General features: G+C 41.1%; 1 protein-coding gene across 2 annotated transcripts in view; it reads left to right on the plus strand.

The window, feature by feature from the left end:
• FAT3 (FAT atypical cadherin 3) overlaps positions 1-25,933 on the plus strand; it is a 312,693-nt gene that overhangs the window by 252,020 nt on the left and 34,740 nt on the right. For both annotated transcript variants that reach the window (XM_059838535.1, XM_059838536.1), the window contains exons 13-20: positions 6,359-6,748; positions 9,004-9,218; positions 9,975-10,112; positions 12,756-12,899; positions 13,452-13,649; positions 16,158-16,956; positions 24,179-24,313; positions 25,325-25,482. In XM_059838535.1, the coding sequence (XP_059694518.1) occupies positions 6,359-6,748; positions 9,004-9,218; positions 9,975-10,112; positions 12,756-12,899; positions 13,452-13,649; positions 16,158-16,956; positions 24,179-24,313; positions 25,325-25,482 (2,177 nt within the window). The remainder of the gene's footprint in view (positions 1-6,358; positions 6,749-9,003; positions 9,219-9,974; positions 10,113-12,755; positions 12,900-13,451; positions 13,650-16,157; positions 16,957-24,178; positions 24,314-25,324; positions 25,483-25,933) is intronic.

The following is a 25,933-nucleotide window of genomic DNA, read 5'->3' on the forward strand; positions in this document are numbered from 1 at the left end:
AGATGTGAGGAAGGAAGTTGACCCTTGTTCTTTTTTCTTTTCCCTTGTCTTTTATTAATTTTATTCAATCTCAGCAAAAAGTCAGAGAAAGATTTTTAGTTGTAAGAAAAGTGAAACACTGGGCTATCCAAGGAGGTTATGCAAGTTCCTGATCAAAGGATAGGCCTCTGTTTGGGGATAAATTGCATCCATCTTGTCTTTGTGCAGTGATAAATTAGATGACCTCTCAAGATTCTGGCTCTCTTCACACTTTCTCATTTCTCATAGTTTCTTTAATTTTTGAGATTTCCAAGACATTGTTAACAGCATAGAGGCAAAGAAGTAGACAAAGGAGAATTGTATGGATTCTCTTGGGTTATATGGAGTGAATAAACCCTGTCTTTAAACTGGATCACTTAAACATATGTATGTATATGAATAGTCTCTCTATGTATATACACATACACAAATATATAAAATGTAATATACAAACTATTTGATCACATGTCTGATGAAGAGAGGCTGAGGGAGCTGGGCTTGTTTAGCCAAGAGAAAAGGAGACTGAGAGGAGACCTTCTTGCTCTTAATAACTACCTAAAAAGAGCTTGTAGTGAGGTGGGGGTTGGTCTCATCTCCCAGTTAGCAAATAAAAGGATGAGAGGAAATGGCCCCAAGTTGGGCCAGGAAAGGTTTAGATAGGATATTAGGAAACATTTCTTCACAGACATTGGAATAGGCTATCCAGGGTGGAATTACTACCCCTGGAAGTGTTTAAAATGTGCATGGATGTGCTGTTTGAGGACATGGTTTAGAGCTGGGTCAACAGCAGGACTCAATGATCTTAGAGGTCTTTTTCTATCTTAATGGTTCTAGTCATGCTTATACATGTGTATATATGTTTTTTACCTCTCTCTGTGTTTGCATTCCACTGCTTCTGGTTATGTTTCCCTATGTTGCCAGCTGCAATGTGTAACCCTAAATCAGGTATCTCCAAAATCCCAACTTCAGAAAAATTGACTCAGGATCACTGAAGAAAACAGGTATATATGTCAAGTGATGTAAACCACTACCCAGGAATATGAAAATCCCTGCTAGGAAAGAAATGGAGGGTGAGCCAACTATCCAGATCTTGACTTCCCACCAAAAAGACAGCTCCTGTCCCAGCTGAAATGAAAAGCAGGGTTTAGACACCCATGGATGGTCCCATACTGCTAACAATTTGTACCTCCCATTTCTGTCAAGTATTTCCCTTGTGTAAGGGGCTGATTGTCTTCAGGTCTGCCCTGCCCTCATCCCATGGTACCCTGACTCCAATGGAGCAGTGGTGTGAATAAAGGCCTTTGGGGCTAGGGCTCTTTTTTTTCCTCAGAAAAGGGAAAAATAGTGAAAGCCTATCTTGGTAGCAGTGTTATGGATTGAACTCAGCCAGGTTTTCTGCTTAAGCTGTAAAAATCACTTGAAATATTTTCCCTTTGGGGCTATATATTCTTCTACAGTTCAACAAGGTACTTCAGGCAAGGTTTCTCTTTCATCTCAAAATGATGGAGTAGAGTACTATAAAATCTGGTTTAGAATTCATCTTTTGTCTTGTTTGCTGTTCACGAAGTTGTGGACTTTTATCTTCTAGTAATTGGCCTTGTGGTTAACATTTGGGTAGTTGGGAAAGGTCATAGGTACACACTGGTGTTAATCATCATATCATAAAAGAGGCAAGAGGAAGCACAATAATCAGATAGCTTGCTTTGTATGTCTGCAAACCACTGAAACTGCAAACTGAAAAATAATTTTTTTTCAGCTTGCTCTCTGGTCTACATCTTGTTTGTTTATTTGTAATACTTGCCATTACATTTCTTTTCATAGGTTTTCAAAATGAAAATGAGTAGATGACAAAAGATGTCATTTTTCAGACGTAAACTGAGTGGTCTAGCTGTATTTGGGGAAACACATTAAATAATGTGTTCAGGGTGACAGATGAAAACTGAAAGGAGAAACACTATGTGTGGCTTTTAATATGTGTAACCTTTACTTTATGTGTGATGCAGAAAAGTATTGCCCACTGCAGAAACTTACTGTCATATGGGGATTGTGCCTGTTGGGTTTATGCTCAGCCTTTTAATTGGTGTCAGTCTGGATCAAAATGGGTTGTAACATCACCATTTTCAGTGGAGTTGCACCTCAAATCCTGTGTTCAGTTCTTGACCCTCACTGCAAGAAAGACGTTGAGGGGCTGGAGCATGTCCAGGGAAGGGAAATGGAGCTGGGGAAGGGTCTGGAGCACAATTCCTGTGAGGAGCTGCTGAGGGAGCTGGGAGTGTTTATCTGGAAAATGGGAGGCTCGGGGGGGACCTTCTCTTTCTCTACAGCCACTTAAGAGAAGGTTGTAGTGAGTTGAGGGTCAGACTCTTTTCCCAAGTAACAAGCAGTAGGACAATAGGAAATGGCAGCAAGTTAAGCCACGGGAGGTTTAGATTGGTGAAAAGGAAAAATTTCTTCTCTGAAAGCATTGTCAAGCACTGGAACAGGCTGCCCAGTGAAGTAGTTGAGTTACAACCTTGGGAAGTATTTAAAAGATGTGTAGATGTGACACTCAGGGACATGGTTGAGTGGTGGCCTCACAGCGACAGTGCTGGGCTAATCAGTGATCTCAGAGGTCATTTCCAGCCTGAATGATTCCGTGATTCTGTGCTTTATACAAGGATATTGATAGCGCTGATGTGTGAAGCAAAGTTATTTTATATTCCTGATGCTATTTAGAGTAGTAATGACATAGAAGTTGTCATGATGTGACATTCAGTGTGTGCCCCTTTGTTTTAATACAGAAGAAAGCAAGAATAAAAGCCTGTTTGAAGAATGGCATTTCAGGTCCTAGGCGGGTGTATGTTTTACAAGCTCTTCGCACCAGGGATTTGGCAAAGGGCAATATTCTATCATATGCTAATACAAGTCTAAATAGAAAATGTGTTACCTCATTCCTTTATTTAAAAAGAAATGTACTGCAATTTTCTTATTGTAATAAGGATTCCTGCAAAGGCTTTCCTTGTACAAATAGCTCATGTTCATGATTGGCACCTTAGAAATCTGAGAAGTTTGAGTGAGTGAGTTGACACAAAACAGTTTGCAAACATTAACCCCCAACAGCTGTAGGCAAGCAGTGTGGGAGGATTGCTCTCTTTACCAGTGCAGGAGCCATGGCATTGAAGCAGTTGTTTCCTTTCCACAGAAAGCATCTCTTTTATAGCAGAATCTGCCATCAGCTCTGTTGCAGGGATGCCATTGACACACACTGGTGGACACCTCTCTCTCAAGATTGGGGTAGCCCCTGGACTAAATCATTTTGAATTTCAATAGGAATAGCTTCCTACTTCACCCTTGCATTCTGCCCATTTCTCTCCCAGCTGAGGGTCAGAAAGCTCAGTAGTAATAGCTATTGATGGAACAAAATGCTTTCTTCCGAGTGCTGTTTCTGCCACAGTTTTTCAATGATTTTACTCCTAAGAAGCAAGTATTAAATTCCACCCCTAAAAATACTCTATGAGAGGGTCAGCACACAGCTAAGATCTCCCTCTGAATGTCTCCTTTTTTTTTCTCCTTTTGGCATTTGGGCCAAAAGCCACCAGGGGTTGGTATCTGCATACCCACTCAGGTCTTCTAACCTAATCTTCTGTCTCTCCTTGCATAAAATGGCACTTTCACCTGTAAGAGCTTTTCTTTCCCATCCCATGGGAAAAATCAGACTGTTCTCTTCATCATACCAGACTGGTACAAGATAACCTATGTGTCTAGAACTGCTGTATTCCTCTTTACAGGAAAGAAAAATAAAAGCCTTACCTTCTATTTACCTTTCACTTACCTTCAAGATTTTACTGTCTCCATTTCTGCCTAAAAATCCCATATATATTAGAGTGAGCAACATAATCTGTATCTGATCTGTCTCCATTGTAGGAACGCCAGTAATGGTTTACAAAAAACATTATTAATATTTTGTTAATTCATGGACACCACTTTTAGGAAGCAGAATACAAGAAGAGTGGCTGGATTATATGTCAGATTGCCTTTACTGGAGTTATTACCTCCTGTACATAAACTTGCCCTCCGTGGTGTCACATGCACCAAATTCTATCTCCCCATTCCCCATTGCAAGATACTCTTGCTGAAGTTTCCTGGTGTTTCAAGGCAGAAGACATCCATTGGCCATTTCCTTTCGAGCTGTTTGTGCTCTCAAGGACTGTGGTATATGAATCTTCTGTCTTGTTGCCCAGGTGTGCTGTAGTGAGTATCAAAAAGGGAGTTTGTGCCAGAGAGAAGTGCAAACCAGACTAAGGCTGTCCTGCAGTTACAGACGAGTAGAAGGTGTGTGTTAGGGCCCCTGCCTCAGAGGAGTGTTAGATACTGTGTGGAAACTGGCAGGCACCAAGAGTGGCTGGTGCAGAATACTAAATAGTTTTACACTTAAAACTCATGTGTAGCTTCGGTGTTCAGTGGCATGCTCTGAATCAAGGGGGAAAAATTCCCATTTTCCAGCATCCCTGAGGATCAGCTGTTATTACTAACCCATTAATTGTTGTGGTCAGGTCTGTCCTTTTTTTGCAAGTAGAAGTTCATGGAGGATGTGTAGCTGAAGGAGATCCTCCCCAGCTGGAAACGTAGACACCTCCAGCCATTCAGACTCTAAAAATCTTCCACTTTCTACAGGGTTTACTGCTTTCAAATGTTTGTCAGTTTGCTTGACTGTCAGCTGGCAGAGTATTTGGATATATGTATCAAGAGACTAAGGAAAGGTGTGAGTGTGCTCTCAAGCAGCTGTAGGGTATTCAAAGCTTTCGTGTTTTAACATGAAGGAATTTCCTATGAATTTGTGGGCTGAGTTCCTGCTCTGTAGGACAGGAGTCAGTTCCTTGATTGCCTTGCTGTTTTGCTGAAGGTGGGACATTTTATTTTTCACGTTTGTGATTCCGTGGTGAATAGAGAGTCTTTGCTGTGATTAAAAAAACCAAACCAAAACAACACAAAAAACCTAACAGCCTAGTTCACTGCAATATTGCTATTAAATTTGTTCCGTATTTTAAAGACATTTGAACCTTTTAAATATGCTCTGGTGTCTCAAGCACTGCATAAAAACTTTATTCTTTGAAGAGTCAAATAATAATTCCTAATGCCCTTCAAGTAGGGTCTGGGACTTTGTAGTTGCTCTGGCTTTTATGTGTGTGTGATTGAACAAAGAGTCTCCCAGCTCCCCCTTGTGTGGATGCTACATCAAGCAGAAAACAACTGTGATTTGTGCTGCTTTTGATCAGACATTTCTACAATGCTTTGCTGCTGGAAAGCAGAATAATACTGTCACAAATTTTAAATTAACAAAATATGCCTAGAAGGGATTGGTAGCTCTTGTTCATCTGATTAATGTCAGGCTTGTAAAGTCTGTTCTCCCACAAAAACAGCAGCAAATGCTCAAGTGAGAGATGTTAAAAACAGAGATTCTCCATTTTAGTGAATCTTTGTGTTTTAGTTATAATCTCTTACTGAAGCACCCAAGACAAAACCATAAAATCAACTAGCATCAAGGGAGTTGAATTAGCTTATATCTGTGTTCACTTTTAATTAGATTTGAAGTGGCTATCCCACTGTAGTGCAGAAACCAAGTCAGTACCATCCCCTCAGGCCTTATTACTGACAACAACCTTAGCATAGATCTGCATATTCAGCTGCCGGGTGGATAGGTGCTTTGTATTGGGAAATATGGGCAGGATTTTAAAAACAGAGGGTACCTTTGGTACAACTCAATTTTTGCTCTTAGGCCTGGGGAACTTTCCTTTTCAAAATGTTCCCATTCTGGCAGGAGTTTTTTGATGCAGCTTTTGTTTAACAGGTATCATCTTATGATAATATTTTTCTGCTCAACAGTGGAATCAAGGCAGCACTGGTAGCAAGTACATTCTGTGCCACCTGATGTATTTCTAGGGGTTTATTTTCCCCTTATGTACATTTCTATTCCTTCAAGATGTGCTCTGAGACATTTCCAATTTCAGCATTCTGCTTGTCTCATCTAATTCAATTATAAGCTGTTCTGGGCAAGGACCATATCTGGGTTCTGCTTTCAAGTTTCAATATACAAGTTTTGCAAAGTAATGTTTAAAAGAAAGTATCATGATGAGGGAAGGAACTTAACAACTTAACTTATCCACAGGGATTTGTCATGTGAGAAGAGCTTGCCCTGACATCCCAACTCTCAGCAATATTGTACCCACAGGCACTCCTACCTCTACCCCTACTGGAAATGCTCAGTGCGATAGCAGATTTTGCTTAGGGTATCCATTAGATGGGGAGAGATTTTTCTTCTCTTTATTTCTTATTTTCATTTTCCCATTTGCTTCTCTTTCAGGCGTGAACAGAAAAGTCACCTATTCCCTGTCAGACTCTGCAGATGGTTACTTCTCAGTTGACCGGTCATCAGGAATCATTATTTTGGAGCATCCACTTGATAGAGAGCTTCAGTCCTCCTATAACATCACTGTCAAGGCCTCAGATCAAAGCATTGTGCTGACCTTATCCTCCTTTGCCACCGTTACCATTACAGTGCTGGACATCAATGACAACCCTCCCGTGTTCGAAAGAAGAGATTATCTCGTTACGGTACCTGAAGACACCTCACCTGGCACTGAGGTCCTTTCTGTTTTTGCTACAAGCCAAGACATTGGTACAAATGCTGAGATTGCCTATCTCATCAGATCAGGGAATGAGAAAGGGAAGTTCAGGATTAACTCAAAAACAGGTTTGTAAAGTGGCTCCTTGCAGTGCTAAATTAAAGCATCAGAAAAACATGAATGCTTTGGGGAAGGCTCTTGGACCAAAAGACTTCCAAGGCCAGAGACTCACAGCTTGTCATTGTGTAATTAACTACACAGTTAAAAAGCAATTTTAGGTCCGAGAGTGATGTCAGTTATAGTCACACATGGCTGCCCCAGCTCAAGTGGAGAATACTTTTCTCCATTAGTAAGTCTGTTGAAGCCGATATAGATGTGACAACCTATTAGCCAAACTGTGCAAAACACTTCTGAACACTTGCAGTGTTCACTTGCTTACCAGCTGAGTACAGCCTCAACTGTCTGCCCCTTAGAAAGCATCAGCCAGTGCTACCAGGACCTGTTAGGACCAATTCAGGCCTAATATGTGATTGCCATTTATGTAGCTGTATGCAGCTTCCCTGACTTAGGTTGTTCTGATTCGTCTTTTTGACTTCAGCCATGGCTTGGATTGAGGTCTTTTTGGTTATACATCAAATTTTAGAAGTCCACTACTGCTTCTCTATGAGAAATACCAAAGAAAGATATCATATTTGGTGTAAATGGCTCATTTTCCCTGAATTTCCTTAGCAGGATATATTCTTCATCCTCACTGAGTTTTTATTTCATGAACTGTAACCTGTTTCTTCTATGCTTCCTGTAATGGATCCCCTTCTTCTCACAGCATTCAGGATGACCAGTACAAATCTGACACCTGAGTCTGAGAGCAAAGCAGTCTTGATTTTAAATGCTGAAGAGAACACTTCTTTGGGTGCAACTGTAATAGCCAGTAACATGAAAAATCTCAAAATTATGCATTGTGTCATTTCTATAATTGTGTGCAGAAATGGCTCTCCACTCTGCGGAGGCTGCTGCCTCTCATGTGAGGGACTTAACATAACTGTGTATTGTCTGTCATCTTCATCATGTTGATTAGTGCTAGAAAAATTTAAACATAAATATGCCTAGGCAGCGATACTTAACTTCACATTTGACAATGAAGCCAAGGAAATAAATCAATAAAGACCCATAATGAAGCTTAATCACACAGGAAAAAAAAACCCACCAAAACTAAAACTATATATTATTCATTAATGTGTGACAGCTCCATTATTATCCATTTAGAGGCAGGAGCTCAGTTTCTAGACAGCAGAGTGGTGATGTAGCATGCCTGATCAGAGCTTGAAAAATAATTTCCTTCGCACCATTTATCAGTGGAACCTAACTCTCTGCTAGCCACTTGGAAGCTTCTCTTCAGGGCTCCTGCTTTCAGCAAGTCATGCTGAAAGGTGGAATTCATTTGTAGAGAGCCCAGACAAGATTAAGAGGAATAATGTGAGGTCTGTAAAATGTGACTTAAAAGGAAAGACTGAAGGAATTTAGGCTGTTTAGCTGGAAAAGAGAAGAGACACTGTTAGTTTTCATGCCTATAGAAATGACCTGTGAAGAAGAGGGAAATAAACTGCAGTCCATGCCTAGTCGTAAGAAGTTGTGAATGGGTTTAAATAACATTTGGATTACTTTGGTAAAATTATAGGAAGAAATTCCTAGCTGTAATGTATATTAAGGCCTGAAATACATTTCCTAAGAAGGTTAGGAAGCTGATATTGTTGGAGGTTTGTAAGAACACTAGAAATCAGATCATTTCTGTCCTAGAGGGAATCTGGGTGCATGCAGTGAATCAAGTTACAGAGAATCTTAATTTTGGTTATGTGGTGAAGTAACACAAATATTATAAACCTAGTTGAGTGGGGAAGTCTCTGTTTAATCACTTAAATGATAGACAGCTGATTTCTCAGAGGTATTCATATCCTATTCATTTGTATTTAATTCATGAGAAGTTAATTGTGTGGGAGTGAATTTCTGTTGACTTGTCAGGGCTTATTTCCAGAGTCGGCATCCAGTTCTCCCAGAGGCTCTGTGAATGAGATGGTAAATGGGTGAATATGGCCCCCACTTCTTCATCTATGATCCTCACAAAATGAAAGCTATTTTCATGAGGAGCCATTCATTGCCTCATGCCTTGTAAAGGTCCTTTCTGCAGAGGCAACCCAAGTGCAATTGGCATCATTCTTTAACCAAACGACAGCAGTAGAAACCTGAATAAACATTTTTATTGGATTGGGCAGTCTCACAGTTAGTGTTGTATGTGTGCCACGGTGATAAATAGCATGCTGTACTGTTTACTACAGTCAAATCCCTCGCTCTGTGGCATTATTTATTTTTTCCCTCCTTTGCTTCGAAGGAGTGATTTCCATTGTCGAAGCTTTGGATTTTGAATCGTGCAAGGACTTCTACTTAGTAGTGGAAGCAAAGGACGGGGGAACGCCCGCCCTGAGCGCGGTGACGACGGTGAACGTGAACGTGACGGACGTCAACGACAACGCGCCCACCTTCAGCCAGGCTGTCTACAGCGCCGTCATCAGCGAGGACGCGGCCGTCGGCGACTCCGTGCTCATGGTGAGCGTGGCCGTGGGGGCCATTTAGGTGCAACGAAGCCATCTCCCCCTAAAAATCTGCTGTGCTGCCTAATTATGATAATTATTACGTCTTGAGGCCCCCCAAACCATTTTTTAGACAGTACTCTGCATCTGCTACTGCTCCCCAAGCTGCTGGCAGTTTCTCCCCGAAAGAAAGTAGTAGTAGTACTGAGCCTTCCTTTTTAACCCTGTTATGCTCTCAGAGGGCAATGGCATATTTTAGGTATTGCATTTCATGAGTCAGCTAGAAAGAAACGGGTTTTAATAGAAAGGCAGAATTCTACTTTTCAGTGAAATACAATTATAGAGTCATAGGGTTGGATGAGATCTTAAAGATCATCTAGTTCCAGCCCCCATGCTGTGCACAGGGACGCCTTTCACTTCCCCAGGCTGCTCAGAGCTCCAAATACATAGTATTTGTGTAGTCTGGCATGCAGGGTGCCATCCCCAAACCTCACAATATTCTCGTCTTGCAACCTGTGGATCCAGAGAGAGAGTGTTGTATGGAGTATTAAGATTAAAATATTCTGTATGTTTTCAGACTAGAATTTTGAAAAGGCCCAAGTGAAGCCTCCTAACAAAAACCTGTTGGATTGATGCTTTAGAGGTGTGCAGTTCACGTATAACTAGTCTGATGGAATGTGAAGTTTACTTTTTGGTGTGCTGAACAATTAATGTATCAAACAGATCACTTGATATTTGTTTTTCTAACTTTTTATTCTTCTCTCAAAAAAAGTTGATAGCAGAAGATCTGGACAGTCCTCCCAATGGTCAGATTCATTTTTCCATAGTGAATGGGGATCAAGACAATGAATTTTCAGTTGATCCTGTTTTGGGACTCGTGAAGGTGAAAAAGAAATTGGATAGAGAAAGGGTAAGACATGTGGGACTTCTTAACTTGCAATGACTTACAGATGTTCATCAATATCCTCTCTGCTGCTAGCTTGTGTTGAAGGAGTTTCTTTTATACTCTGCAGCAATCAGCCTGAGATACTCCAGCAGATCTCTCTAACGTTTCCCCACTTCTTCCCATGCCAGCCCTGTCCCCAGTGTTTCTACACGCCAGCTGCTCTGCTGCCACTGCCACCCTGCACCCTCACAGCAGCTGGGGTCGCATCAGGGGAGAGCAGCAGCCCTGGATTTCTCCCGTGGTTCCTGCAGGAGCTGCTGCTGCATTAATGAGCTGCCTCCTCTGCCCCGTGCGTGCAAGCGCACATGTGCAGCCGTGTGTGCAAGAGAGTGGTGACAAAATGCTCCAGATTGTGGCACCGAGCGCCGAGCTGAGACCTCAGCCATTAATTAGCGCTCTGCAAAACATGCCACTGGGGAGGGGATGTTGTGGAGTGGCCGGGCTGTACCAAAAGTGAAAGAGTGCTTCATTAAATAGGTTCTGCTGCTTTGTTTGCTCACTCCATTATTCATTCAGGATTATTTATCACCATTTTGCCATAGCTAGCAATTAGCAGCTTTTGGGAAAAAAAACAAACAAATGCAGTTGCCTGTGCTACTAGCAGGGCGGGAGAGTGCTACATGGCTTCAGAAACCTTGCAGCACATAAGGAAATCTGTGCCTCCTGCCTCTCAGCAATGCAGCCACAAAACTGGGGAAGCAGATTGCTAACTTCAGAATATGGGCTCAGCTGGAGAAGCTCTTCACTGGAAGCAAACCTGCTTCTTAAAACAGTGGCAAAACCCTTTCTGTATTATCACTAAAACAGGATTAAATCTTGTTTGGTGGTAGAATGACTTTACCACAGACTGTCTAAAACAGGGGAGTAACAATGGCTGTACATGTTGCAAGTTGGCTGTAATAAAAGCACAGGCTGAGTTCCTTAATATGACTTTTTCTAGTTTCTGAAGTGCAGCTGCATTCAGGTGCACACACTCACCCTAACAAGAGGGTGCATGTGTAATGCCAGCTGTGCTAGGTCTGCATTTTCCAAAGTTTCCCTCAGTTAAAATAAGCTGTGATATTGTCTTTTTCTTTGCTTCCTTGGCGCATTTCCTAGACACAGGTGTTTCTGACCCCTTCAGGGAAAATTATACATGATGCTCCATCTGCTGTAGATCCCCAAAGGTAGTGCTGACTCCCAGGATTCAGTGGTTTAAGGGGACTTATTTCCAGAGCTGTAATCACACAGAGACAATGACTTTTGCCATCTACCTTTCTGGGATACATTAAAATGAAAGCCAATGCAGAAAAAAAAATTAGGAAAGATTCTACAAAACTCTCTGGTTTTAGCTAGCAGTGGAAATTACGGTTAAAAAACAGATTAATTCTCTTACTCAAGTTTCTCGACTTTCCGTAGTTCAGGATTCCTCTTCCCTCCTGTGTCACTTTGCCCCCACCAAATCACAGTCTATCTCCTTCATACAACCCCCCAAAAACATGTTCCCTTGTTCCCTTTTGCTTTGTATTGGTCCCACATCCCAGAAGAGCCCCCTTATTTTGTCTGCTCGGTCTGAGCTCCTCCTTACCACAAAAAGAGCTGTAATTTTTCAATTGTTTTTGGATTTTCTTCCCTCCCACGCCCTTCCCAAGAAAGCCCCTTTAACATTATCTTGTTCCCCTCTGCAGGGGCATGTTTTTCCCCTTTCCAGCCCTACACTGAGAGGGGTGGAGCAGAGTGTTGTATCTGGCATGTTTCGCCCTTTTCCTGCTCTGTGGTGGGAGGATTCAGGGGCAGACATGTCTGCAGCTTTCCCTGCAGAGCAAGGAGCAATATACAGTAAAAAGCAGTTGTAAGACCTAAGGAAGCCAACATAAGGATGCAGTTCGGAAAATCCAACTGTCATCCATAAACTGTGCATAGACAGAGCTTTTGCAAGTTGTCACATATGCTCACACCTCACACACGGGCACATATGTGTGTAGAGGGCCTGTGGATGATGCACTGAACTGCCTGCACTGCACTGTTTGTGTCTGTTGCAAAAAGCCAGACTCAAGCCCACTTATCTTCTGCAGAGTGGTGGATAATATTCTGTTGCTACAGGAACTGTTGTCCCTCGTACTCCCAAATGTTTTCCAGTGTGTTTAAGCCAACTGCCTGTGAACTTTTTCTTGGCTCTCCATCACCACTTTAGAAACAGTATGTGTCAAACTGATGCTGGCTCTAATAAGCAATTTTTATATTATCTTGGAAACCAACCATAAGATAAATAGAATCAGGTCACTTATCCCAGCGGACACCTAGGAGAAAATGTAAGCTTACAGGACTAATAGCTGAGTTCAGATATTATCTGTCATTTGTTTTCTGTCTGCCCCTTTGTTTCAGGAATGCTTTATCTGATGCAGTTATTTTAATACAATGAAGCTGTTATGTTTATTGGTAGCCTTTTAAAACAGAAGTTGGGGCACAATGTGGCAATAAACAGGATAGTGTTGTACTAAGGGTGGGAAGGTAATGAGGCCAAACAGCTTTCCTTAGAATATGGAAGGTGGTGCATTGAATGTAAAGAACCTGGGTTAAAATTTAGGACCGTTTCCACAATGATTTAATGTTTTCACCTTTTTTCAGATATCTGGTTATTCATTAGTTGTCCAGGCAAGAGACAGTGGTACCCCTCCTTTGTCTTCATCTGTGACGGTCAATGTGGACATTTCTGATGTGAACGATAACAGCCCTGTGTTTACTCCAGCTAACTACACAGCTGTAATTCAAGTAAGTTTATCCTGCACATCAAAAACTTCTCTGACTTTTAAAATGCACGGGCATTTGGTTTCAGTTAAGTACCTTTTGATGATCTATCTGCAAAACATGTATCGAGTGATCTTATCTAAAGGAAAATATAAACAAATCTTTCTTGAGTCTTTTGGTAAGTCTCTGTTTTCTGAGGCTCCTTAACCACAGCATCTGTCACACATTTTAACATTCATCCCTGCTGCACCAGGTACTCCAGCCTCAAAATGTCTGCTCTGGGATAAGTTCACACTTCTTTATACCTTGCTCTGGGTGTGAGTCTTGACTTTTAGTCAGTCCTGATCAGACAGAGTATCAGAGAGAGCCCAGCAGGCCCTGGAGGCGTGCCGGGTACCTTCATCTCTGCCGCTGGTCCATGGGGTGTAAGCGGTGTCAACAAAACTCAGTTTGTGAAATGCCAGCTTGGGCAAAGAGCATTCGGTTGAATAGTCACGATAGAAAAATGTGATATTTTATGGTTGCAATATGTATCATTTTAATCCTTTTCTTTATACGCTGTGTATGTGTGTAAAGGAAAATAAACCAGTGGGCACAAGCATTTTGCAGCTGGTAGTGACAGACAAAGACTCTTTTCACAATGGCCCCCCTTTTACCTTCACCATCCTCACTGGCAATGAAGAGGAGGAGTTTACACTGGACCCTCATGGCGTTTTGAGGTCTGCAGTCATCTTCAAGCACATGGTCTCAACTGAGTATGTGCTCTGCGTGCAGGTAAGGCTTGATTTTTACATCTGCACTCTACACTGAAAAACAAAAAAAAACCTCTTAGTGGTAGGTAGCCTGTACTTTGCCTGTATGGGTTGTTTTTAATGGGCTGTATTCTACAAGTAAATACCACACATTCCAGTTTGCAAATGCACAATGCAGGATATTTTCTTTGATGTTCTTAAACCTGGTTTCATATAAATATAAATAGGTAGCCAGCCACCTTTCCAATTTCCTCAGCATGAAATGAATTTTCTGAGCAGCGACCGTTATGGTTTAAGATTTTCATCATTTCTTTCTGTAGCTAAGGAAGGAAAATAAGAAAAAATGCATTTTATACAAATAAATACACCCAGAACAAGTGACTGCAAAGTACTGCTTTAGGAACGGAAATAATTTTTGCTTTTAAGTCATAAATTTAATCATAAATTTTTGGAAGCCTTCCAAGAATTCATGAAATCACATTTCCAAGGTCAGCTTAACTTTTAAAGAATGTCAAAATAAGACATGCAATAGAAGTCCAGCTCAAACTTAGCTTTAGAATAATCGTTGAGAAGCTTTGTAACCAGGGTAATTTTGATTGCCCAAACCTGTAAATCCAAAAGTAATTTGTCCACATTTCTCAGGTCTGCCAGAGAAGATGTACTAGGGTTCAATAAATATGCAGGTCTAGGGAATGAACCTCTTCACTGAAATGAATCAGGGTCCCATAAGCTGTGTCTGAAATTCTTGCTTCCTCCTCTTGCTTTGCTGGGGTTGATCTCTCTAAGCACAGCCTGTCTGTTCCTTTACAAGCACATTTAATGATGTTCACAGCAGTAGCATCCTTAGAGGCAGTTGTTGGTTACAATTCACAAAATAAAAGCTCTAATGCTAACTAAGAGTTCAAATCAAAGTTTTACAAGTTTGTCATTTAATATCCTTCAAACCTATTTTTCAGCCTTGTAGGGAAATAAAAAAACATTACCTTTCTTTCTTTCTTACCATGCCTTAATACTAAAATAAATATCCTGCTTTCAGGGAAATTTGCTAGCCAGAGTTCTAGTGTAGCCAAAACTGGGCATGAGAGTTAAATTTGAGCAGCATCCTCCGGCTTTACAGATCCATATATTTCATATAAATGAAATACTAGACAGACCACCATGTCTGAGATGCACCAACATGCTCAGAAAACCATGCTGTTGGATTGTGGAAACATGATTTCTCCCAGTATTATTTTCTTCAGGGATTTCTGCAGTGAAAACATATTTTATAGTTTCCTGTTGTGTTTAGACCATAGAAGTGTTTCTTTCCATCCATATGTGCCAGAGTGCTGCTTTCTCTTTTCCACTATAGGGTTTCTCCACTGTATTAGGTTTATTAAGAATTAATGTTAAAATAGAAAATGGAATGAGACCTAATCTCTTCTCTGTGTACATGGGCATTTGTCTGCACACATATATAAAATATTTTTAAATACTCCACACAGCTCTTTTAGGAGTGAAGATGATTAAATTTTAGAGTGTCTCAGAGTTAATAATCTGCTTGTAGTAGTGTCCATATTACTGTTGTCATCCTCCCATTTTTTCCTTCAGCTTGTAAATTTTCCTCCCATGTCCAAATACAAAGATCTTTGAACATGTCCTGTATCTCTGCCTAGTGGCAGTTTAGTCTTCTGTTCTTCTCTGAAGCAAATAAATGTGTGGAGCACTATATCATAATAGGGGCTACAATAAAACATTTTTCTTATTGAAGGAAAGGACCCTGATTCAAGTTTGCATACCTTTCTGTCAAGATGGCCTTGGGTTTTTTGTCATACTTGCTCTTTTGCTCCCTATAAAAAAAGTGCAAATGATGCTATAATACCTGCTCTGGGTCTTCCAGTCGTCTTTCCAACTGCAGTGCTGCTCTCATATTTTATCATTAGTAACAGCACAAGCACCTATTTCATTTTTGGAGGATGATAAATTTTATTTATGTCAAGCATGTTTCTTGGTTGCTTCAGGTAACGGGCAGAATGCTGTAGAAAAATTCTGAACTCCCTCACATCCACACAAACTAAGCAGGGTGTGGAGTGCTTTGGAGTGCACCAAGCAATGCAGAAGGCTGATACTTCACTGGAATTCAGTCTCTTCTCCAGGGTAGAAATGAGCCCAAACTGTGTTTGGAGCAGAATATACCACGTTGTTGATATATTCTCTGTTGTGAAGATGACAAGTGATAGCTATGGGATCCTGGGAACATTTCAGTTTGAGTAATGAGACATTCTACTGACACATTTCTCTCTGCAATCCACTTAGAGATCAGTGCTTCCCTAAAGAGTTTGTAAGTTCCACTGCTAGAAATGGCTGAGACACTTCTTTACATATGTATTTGGCAAATGTATTTGAGCATTCTTCTGAGAATTTCTTTCCAGAATTACTGATGCTGTGAGAATATACATAGCAAGAAGTTATGGTTGCAGGCTGTGTTCCATGTGTGTTTTTATTTCTTATTTTTTCTATCTTTTTCTTTTTTTTTTCTAAATTACATTAGGCAAAGGACTCTGGGAAGCCTCAGCAGGTTTCCCATACCTATGTTCAGGTGAGGGTTATTGAAGAGAGCATTCACAAACCAACCGCCATTCCACTGGAGATTTTCATTGTCACCATGGAGGATGATTTTCCTGGGGGAGTCATTGGGAAAATTCATGCCACAGATCAGGATGTGTACGATGTCCTGACATACACGCTGAAATCAGAGCAGAAAAGTTTGTTCAAGGTCAACAGCCACGACGGGAAGATCATCGCCCTCGGAGGGCTGGATAACGGCAAGTACGTCCTGAATGTCTCCGTGAGCGACGGCCGCTTCCAGGTGCCCATCGATGTTGTGGTCCACGTTGAGCAGCTGCTGCAAGAAATGCTGCAGAACACGGTCACCATCCGCTTCGAGAACGTTTCCCCGGAAGACTTCGTGGGTCTGCACATGCACGGGTTCAGGCGCACCCTGCGCAACGCGGTGCTCTCCCAGAAGCAGGACAGCCTGCACATCATCAGCATTCAGCCGGTGGCAGGCGGCAGCCAGCTCGACATGCTCTTTGCCGTTCAGATGCACAGCGGTGGCTTCTATAAGCCTGCCTATTTGATTCAGAAGCTTACCAATGCGAGGAGACACTTGGAAAATGTGATTCGTATTTCTGCTATCTTGGAGAAGAATTGCTCTGGACTGGATTGTCAGGAACAACACTGTGAGCAAAGTCTGTCTATTGATTCACATTCCCTGATGACTTACAGCACGGCGCGAATTAGTTTTGTGTGTCCCCGCTTTTACCGGAATGTGCGCTGCATGTGCAATGGTGAGTACTGCCCCCTCTTCCCCTCCCATCGCTGCACATTATGCCATAGGATCCATTTTATTCCTCTGATGCAGATTAGAAGGGGCATTTCAATTCAGTCCACTAAAGCACGACCGGCTGATGCCTTGTGGGAATTGATTTCTCAGGCTCGGGAAGAATTGTTCGTGTTTACTGATGTAAATGGAAGTTTATGAACTTTGGCCTTTTACGACAAAGACCGCTTTCCTGGAGGCTCTGCAATCAGCCAGCTTCCAGGGGAGGGGAAGGAGTGGGAGAGGAAGGACCAGGAGAGGGAGGGATGTAGTTTCCCAATCAGTTGGTGCCACCACTGGAATAAACCTGGATTGTGACCGCAGCAGAGCAGCCTGCTCTCCAACAATGCACCAGCAGTCTCCAAGGAAAAGCACCCCTGACCTAAGCCGGGCAGGTGGGAAGGCCTTTCTCGGTCCCGTTGTTGCAGACAGCCACAGAAACCAATGAAGTATTTTATTAGCAAGTGCTTTTCCTGACCTTTAATGCTGCAGTAGGGGACAGGGTGAGTTTTGGGCTGCTCCACATTTTGGCAGAGATTTCACATGGGCATATGACAAATAGACTCGTGAGCCAACCTTCTGTATGGTTCTGCACTTGGATTTTAAAACCTCGGGCAGTTATAATACTGGCTCTGTTTCTTTTGTTTGCCAGGCTATTTGCTCCTCATTCCACTTCATTTAAAAGCAGAGAAAAAAGCTGCTGTAAAATCAATACATCTAAGTCTCCCTCATCTTAAGCACACATGCGCACACACAGAGAGCAATACAAGAATTCAGCAGCCATATCCCTCAATAACCAACCTTTGTTTCTGCAGCAGTCGGCAGGGCTTCATGTTTTACCACTGACCTCGGTGGGGATGAAAATAGGCATAAATTGCATCAAACTTAACCAGAAATCATTTTTCTTCCTGTGGCACTTGGATAATAGTGGCAAAGAAGTTCGATTCTGAAAAAATACCATGATCTCTATCTGAGGTACATGCAAGAGCAGACTATCTGTCCACTTTTTAACTAAGAGTTTTATAAGTTTCAAATAGACATATCTATCATAACAATAGTCAGCATTTTGTTGCACATGAAAGGCTCTGAAGTAAAGGATTTTCACAGATTTAAAAGGGACAATGCTGCAATATCCTCCAGTCAGGTCCAGGAGCCAGTGTGGGAACACTGTCTGCCAAACTTCTTTATATTCTCTAAATTAAAACTTCGTCTCACTTTTGTATCAAGAAATCACAAATCCTCATCTCCATGGGGATACTGATAGTCCTCACAGTCAGAAATTGGTTTTCTGGCTGCCAAAATTTTCACCGTTTATCATTTCATTTCACTACCTATTAAAGTCAATAATGATGTAGTATTCCCTCTGCCTCATAATCCCTTTGCTTAACTCCAAAAAAGGGACTTTGCAGTGCAGCACAGTTCTGACCCGGCAGCTCTCCTGGCACAGCAAGCTTGCAGTGGGAGCACAGAAATTCAGCTGGGATAACGATTTCCAAATTCTTCTGTCATGTACCAGCCAGTCCTCAAAATGGGTGTCAGGCTGCTGGATAGGCAGTGTGGTTCTGAGAGGGACTGTAGCCCTCAGTCTCTGGGCCATTTGTCATGGCCTTGAAGACTGCAGTGTGGGAACATTTGAAACAGGCAGTCCTGGTCCTGCTGAAAAGCTGGAGGGGTTCCCACTGCTCCCATTTGAGCCACCAAGTGGGGATTTCCCATGGGGGATCCCCACAATTTGGGGTGAGGTGGAGCACATCCAGCCTGCCTTACAGCCTGTAGTAAAAAGCTGTCCAGAGCTGCTGAGGTAGAGTTGTCAAAGAGGTGAACACCTTGGTGTCTATTACTTGCACAGAAATAATACACCTTGTTGGGAAGCAAAAATTCATGCTTTGGGCCTTCTCCTCATTAGTTAATGCTTAATCCTCTTCTACTGTTTTTAAATAAAGGAGCCACAGAAAATATTTTGGTATTTAGGTAAACACACTGTGTTTTCTCACATAAGAGATAACACAGGCTTGTGAGAGCATAATAGAGAATGTATGGGTAGTTTTGCTTTCATGAAAGCTAAAGACTAGAGTAAAAGAGTTAGAAAAATGCAATACTTCTTCCATCAGTAGTTCTTATAAATAAATGCACAGATGCAGCAATTCTGGAAAAAGTGCACAGATTTGTTTTGGCTTGTTTAACAAGACAGCATTAGCAAGATATTAGCAGTGTAATAAAAGTATTACACTTCCTTTGTTGCTAAAATAGTTCCACATCCAGTAAATATTAATACCTTGAATCATGAAAAAGCCATTAAAATGCTGCATATGTTTCCAGAGATCTGATTCAGTTATGGCCCAGAAAGCTTGAGTTTGAACTAATTCACTCATTCTTGAAATATGTATCATGCTTGGAGTGATTTTGTCCACTGGCAGATGTCACAGATATGCACAATTTATGCATGCCAGCTGTGCATAACTTACCTAGATTACCTTTGTGAGCAAACACAGTTATCTAATGTGAAAATGCAGGGAGACTGTAAAGTAGGCAGTGGGTGAACTTTGGAGTTGCAGCAGCTCATCTCTGGAAGGGTAAGTTCAGAAGTTCACATGCATCAATCTTAGCTTTTAAATCAATAAAATTGAACTAAAGAGTTTCTAATAACAGGCTGTCTCCTTAGATTTTTTGCTCATCTGTTTGTGTTTGTATGAAAAATATTGTCACAAACTGGGGTTTGTGTCAGCGTGATCAGAGGGGCTCTGCAATTACCAACCTCCCATCACATGGCATGAGGTATGCAAACATCTGTCAGTGCTGGGAGAAACAAATGTAGGAGGAATGGAATAAATATAGTCCTGTAAAACATTTCTCATGGCATTCTCATTTTTCAGAGGCAAAAATCTATTCTCTTTTTTTTCATGATGCAAAGTAATTCTTTTGTGTTCAAACAAAGGTGCAGGGGCAGAGCAGGTTTTGTTGGGACTGCTTTGCTCTAGAGTTGTTCTGCATTATAATCTTACAGAAGTGATGGTAGATCAATATTTTCATGGGAGAGGAATGGATTGAAATAATCTTGACAAATATGAACCTATATCTACATCTGTGCTGGTCACTCCAGGCCCCATTTGCAGATAGTGGGAAGAATGAGGTATTTTTAATAATGTGATACATCTGTCCCTAGATGTCTAAAATCAGTGAGATGAATCATGCCCTGAAGTTAGATGAGATTAATTCCATTTCAAATGTTTAATATGGTTCTGGCCTAATAGTTTGAAAGAATTTTTCGAATTGACCCAGGAGTGTTCAGCAAAAGTGCAGGCACATCCACATTATTTAATCAAGAGAACAGCAGCCTTGGACCACTTTCTCATGAAACAAGACAATTCAGACTTTATGAAGCTACTTTTAGTATTTTGTGAATGCTCTGACAGAAGGAAATCATAGACTGTGAGGATCTGCTGTTAATACAGGACCTATTCTTCAGAGGAGATTTTTGGCCTCAGCTCCACAGAGCATACATTGCCTCTAAAAGATTCCTGGATGCTTTGAAGGACTGGGCATCAGCAACCCGATTCTTATGTGTACAACAGTGCTTTTCCCATTTTCAGGAAGCACACACATGCATGTTAATGAGCCTGGAATTCTCCTGGCAGGAAAAATTGAAGAAAAAGGTCTTTGCTTGGGAACAGAAAACTGCAGGTATCTTGGTTAGATCTGACTGTAGTCTGTTTTATGTCACCTTTGTCCAAGGAAGGTTTTCTCCTTGTGTTCCTGCAACTCTGGCTTTCAGGAATCTCCCTCCTTTCAAGCTTTTTTTTTTCTGTAAGTGAGAAAAACAGAGTCTTTGTAGTACTCACACAGATTCAGGAGACTGGGCTGATAGAAAACCACTTAATATCAAAAGGCTGTAGTTAAAATTGTTGAAGCACTCAATTTTGAAAATATATTTACAATCCTAGAAGTGCTCCTTTTTTGAAGGAACAGGAATTAAATAAGTCTCTCATCTTGCAATGGAACAGTGTTTTCTGCTTCAGTATATTGGTTAGAAGATTGAAATACTTTTATCTTCTTTTAGAGAATTAAAGTGAAGATGATCTGTCAAAATCAAGTGGGTCTATTCCACCTTTTCCTGCCACGCACTGCTTGATGCTAGCTCGTGTGTTTCTGTGGTACCTTGTAAAGAACAGTTTTTATTAATACTAATGTGAGTTTCAAGAGAATGCCATAGATTGTCTGGACCTGCCTAGAAAAAAAAAAAAAAATATCAATTTGAACCTATATTTCTTGAATCTTTTATTGGATGGAAAACAGACTGCTCTTTGGAGTGGAAATGCAACATTAGAATAATTTTATTTAAACTCAGGCTGTAAATCTTTGATGTGGACAACGTAACCTTGAACAATTTTACAATTTTGCTCCACATAGTTGTGAAATCAGCCTGAAAATGTGTGTTAGCTGGGGCAATGCAATAATGCAGATTTGTGGCTTATGTACTTATAACCATTCAGACAGGCATAAAGCACTTCTCACAAGTCTGAATATTTTAAAGTTTTGTGACAGCTATGAAATCCTGCTGCAGCAGGATGAATAAGAAGTTGGTTTCCTTGTAGTTTACCAGAAGGAGTGTTCTTGGCCGTTCAGGATAAACAGTTCTTTCCACCGTTGCACAGAGTACCTTAGATCTTTTCCATATATTTTCTGAATGTGAAAGGATGTCTCTAAAGTACAAACCAGAGCTTGAATCAGATAAAAAAAAACCTGGCAGAGGCGGATAACAAAGGAAGCTGTTCCTTTATTGCTTCAAGTCAAGGATACAGTCATAGGTTAGGGGATGTGAAAATTTGCAGAGCCACATTTGGAAATCTCAGTGCCTCTTTCTGCTGCACAGTGACGAGCTGTGGGGCTTTAGTCCAAATGGCATGTCTGTCAGCTACACAGAGGCTCACTTGACTTGCAGCCTCACTAAAGGTTCAGGTTTGTTCAAAGAAGGGATATACTCTGCAGACACTAGAAGGCTGTGTATTTGTCACATAAGAATGAGTTAAAATAGCTAAAACAACCAAGGTGAAAATAAAAGGCAGCCTGTAGAATTTTTAACAACCCGTTATAATTTCAGAAATAATTATTACTTTCCATTGAATTCTAAGAAATGAGGAGTTTTATTCTAAAAGAAAAGCCAAACAAGGCAAAATATAGATAACATCATATTCTCTGTTAAGTTATACAGATCTTACATTTAAATAAAATATGCATCTGTAGTCCAGAACCTTATGATAGTTTTTTTCTTCATTCTATAAGTCCTAAAGTGTGACTGTGTATTGCAGCTGTTTTTCCTGTTAATGTTACCTACTAATGTGATTAATAAAGATTGCCATGCATCATTTTCTAACAGTGCTACAGGCAGTACTGTAAATCTTTTACTCCATGGACCTCTCAAACAAATGTTTGATAAAGGAGGAGAGGATGTTAAACATTAAATTGACTGTGCTGTACATCAAGGAGGACATTTACAGTAATTGCCATATTTGTAGTCAGCCCATGTCCACTTTGAAAGCTACAGTAGTCATTTTTCTTCTCCCAGAAAATACTTACAGTGTCAGGTAATTTCAGCTATGCTTACTATGAGCCCTGCTTGGCTTGTACAAAAGTGTGAGAGCAGTAAGATTCTTTCTTTCATTACTTCTGGAGATGTACTCCATGACAGGTTGATTCCTTCCTTTATAAACTGTAAATAAAACAATGTGCTCAAAAGTAAACTAGTTTTGGAATACAATAAGGATCCTACATTATAGATCCTGCAATATACAAGAACTGCCAATATTCAGAAAGCAATGGGTAAGAAGGTGCTTTTTATCATTAAATTCCTCACCTACATGTCTTAAATGAATTAACTTGATAAACAAAAGAAGAGATGTCTGTCCATTCCCAGCAGCTGCCTTTGCCTCCCTTTATTCTGGGGCTGCAAATCAACAAAAGCAAAAGGGCAGGAGTGCCTTTTTTTCCTGCACTTGAAGACTGCTTTCATAACAGCCATACACAGATGCCCAAATGTAGAAGCTGACCCTGCATCTCCCAAGTACCTTATTGCAACCAGAAGAGGTTAGCTGTTGTGGAAGTCACATACTTCTGAAAATTCATGTATTAGGCAGCAATAGTTGTATTATGTTTTGTATTATTACAGACAGCGTGTGCAAATCTTTTAAGATTACGGCAATCAAAACAGATTTATTTAGACACTTTCAGAAGTTACATTGAAGTTTTAGCCATACCCCATGAAATGCAAAAAATTCTTTTGACATTGACAGGCTTTAAATTATAAGTCCTTGACATGCTCAGCATGAGAGATGGAAAGAATTTAGAATTTTTGAAAAACCTACATATAGTTGTGTCTCTCAAGTATTTTAAGCAAATTTAAAAGTCAGTATAGTTCTGTCCCTGCTGACTAGAAAACAGGAAGGTAGGTTTTGGTAGCCTGGGCAAGCTGGATAAGATGTAAAATTTCAGAAATGTCAGGAGGAGCATAGGGAGAGGGCAAGTTTGCCTGTGCTGTATGATCAAGCTGGCAGCATGTCCTGTGTAGTATAAGAATGAAAAATCCAGGTGTCACTGTAGCCTAAGCATGGCTTAGAATCACAGAGTATCCTGAGTTGGAAGGGACCCACAGGGATCATTGAAGTCCAACTGCTGGCCCTGCACAGGACCACCAAGAATCACACCGTGTCCTGAGAGCATTGTCCAAATGCTTAAACTCTGGCAGGCTTGGTGCTGTGACCATTTCTACCTCCTTAGATTTGCTTCTCATGGGTGTGCTGGGGGAAGAGGAGTGCATAGCTTCAAGCAATTTTTTTCACTCATATTTCTAAAGCCGTCGTGCAGGAAGCTTTGTGGGAAAAAGAATGGCCTGAGAGTTATCACACACAGTTATAAACCAGTTACTGCTCATAATAGTTTGTTTTTATAATATGTTCCCACGGGGTTTAGAGCAATCTTTGGAAAAGAACTATTGCAGTTCTGCTGTGCACTTGCCCAAAAGCTGTTCCTTCCTTTCTATGAAGGTGTGTTGGGGCTTTTTTGCTGCTGTTATTATTATTAAGCCATTTTTTGCTTGTACTGAAGTGTGCGATCAATAATGGTCTTTCATTACTCTTGTATTGCAGCAGATCATGCATTGCTCTGTGGATCCCTGACAGTGTTTTACCTTATTGCAGGAGCACTCTGCCCAGGCTCCACCGATCCCTGCCTAGAGAAGCCATGTCCAGGGGACATGCAGTGTGTGGGCTATGAAGCCAACCGGAGACCCTTCATCTGCCAGTGCCCACCGGGAAAGCTTGGCGAGTGTTCAGGTGCATGTCACAGCCATAAAGGGGGATATACTTGGGCAATAAAGTGCTGCCATTCCCATTTTGTAGGCAGTGAAGTTAACAGAAAATGTACTGCTGAAGCCATCTCAGCACGGGCACTTGGGGTGTGTGTTTATAAGCCCTATAAATACTTGTCTTTAGAGCTAAGGGGCTGTGTGTAGACTGTGATCCACTTTCTGTTTGGAAATTCCCAATGGCTTGCTCGAATACCAGCTCAGTCAAACAGGCTGCTGAGAAAACAGAATTTTTCCTAGAGAATGTTATGCCAGATGTTTTCCTGCCCATGGGCAAAGCTCTATAATTAACTCTTCTGCTTACTATTTAGATCACCAAAATTCCAACCTTTATTAATGAAAACACTACACTATCCCAAAAAGAAAGTTTGAGGACATCTGCTAGTTCTCTGCATCTGTGTTGTTCCCTAGGATCTGAAGTGCCAGGTGGACAGGCAGTGAAACAGACCTTTCTGTTGCCTTCAGTGAATGCCAGGCTGCAGGACAGAGGATTTGTGCTGTTTGCCTGATGAAAGCACAGCAGATACTGAGCTGTGCTCCTGGCCAGTGGTTGCAGGGGACTCATTGCAAGGGTTTGCCTGACATCTGCCCACATGTAACTTGACACCCATAGCTCAGCTGCCAGATGTGCAGGTGTCGTCATCTTTGGTTCCCTCTGCTATCAGTTAGGCAAGACTGGTGCCTCCAGGAGTGTATAAGCTGAAAAATGCTGAACACTTGGAGAAACCCCTTTTTTTTATTTTAAAATATGGAGAAATAGAACTTTTCCTCTATCGCCTGAAAAATAGCTTAGAAAAAGGAAATGCAGAAATATTTTGTAGTAGATGCCAGCTTTGTTTTCTCTCATCAAAAATGAATTGTATTTATTTCTTCCTAGTCATTCTCATTAACTTTATAAATTCTTTAATTACTTAACAGTTGATGCATTGTTTTATGTATCACTAAAAGCACATGTGTCTTTTCAACATGGTTGTTTCAGGCCACACTTCCCTTAGCTTTGCTGGGAATAGCTACATTAAATACCGTGTTTCTGAAAATAGCAAGAAAGAGGAATTCAAGTTGGCTCTCCGGCTGCGAACCCTGCAAAGCAATGGGATTATCATGTACACCAGAGCCAATCCCTGTATAATTCTGAAGGTAATTAAAATAACTTATCTTTTCTGCAGTTGTTTTTCTCGATTCTGTATTTTCTCTTGGCTCTTGATTTGGGGTATGCTGTTCTCATTTCAGCTGTAGATTGAGAAGATGAAGTCTGATTCTAACAGGGAAAAACAATTTCAACAACAGCAGCAACAGCAACGATCAGAAAAGCAGCTTGTTAGTGGTACTTTACTTGGAAAATTCCCCACTGGGTGCTGTTCATTATAAGCACATTATGTGTGTCTGTGTGCAGGAGCCAGTCTGCACGAGATGTAAGATTTGGCCATTTATATGACTATGTAGTCAAAACTAAGCCTGCTGAAATTGCTGTTCTTCCCTTCTGTCCTGTCTGTGGTTAGAGGATATGCCCTCACTGTTAGTGAGCTAATTCCAGGAACCAACTGCTTAGAACATGCCTCCTACTGAATATGAAGATCTCTGCACTCTG

Source organism: Haemorhous mexicanus, chromosome 2 (genome assembly GCF_027477595.1).
Source record: "Haemorhous mexicanus isolate bHaeMex1 chromosome 2, bHaeMex1.pri, whole genome shotgun sequence".
In the NCBI taxonomy this organism is placed as follows: Eukaryota; Metazoa; Chordata; class Aves; order Passeriformes; family Fringillidae; genus Haemorhous; species Haemorhous mexicanus.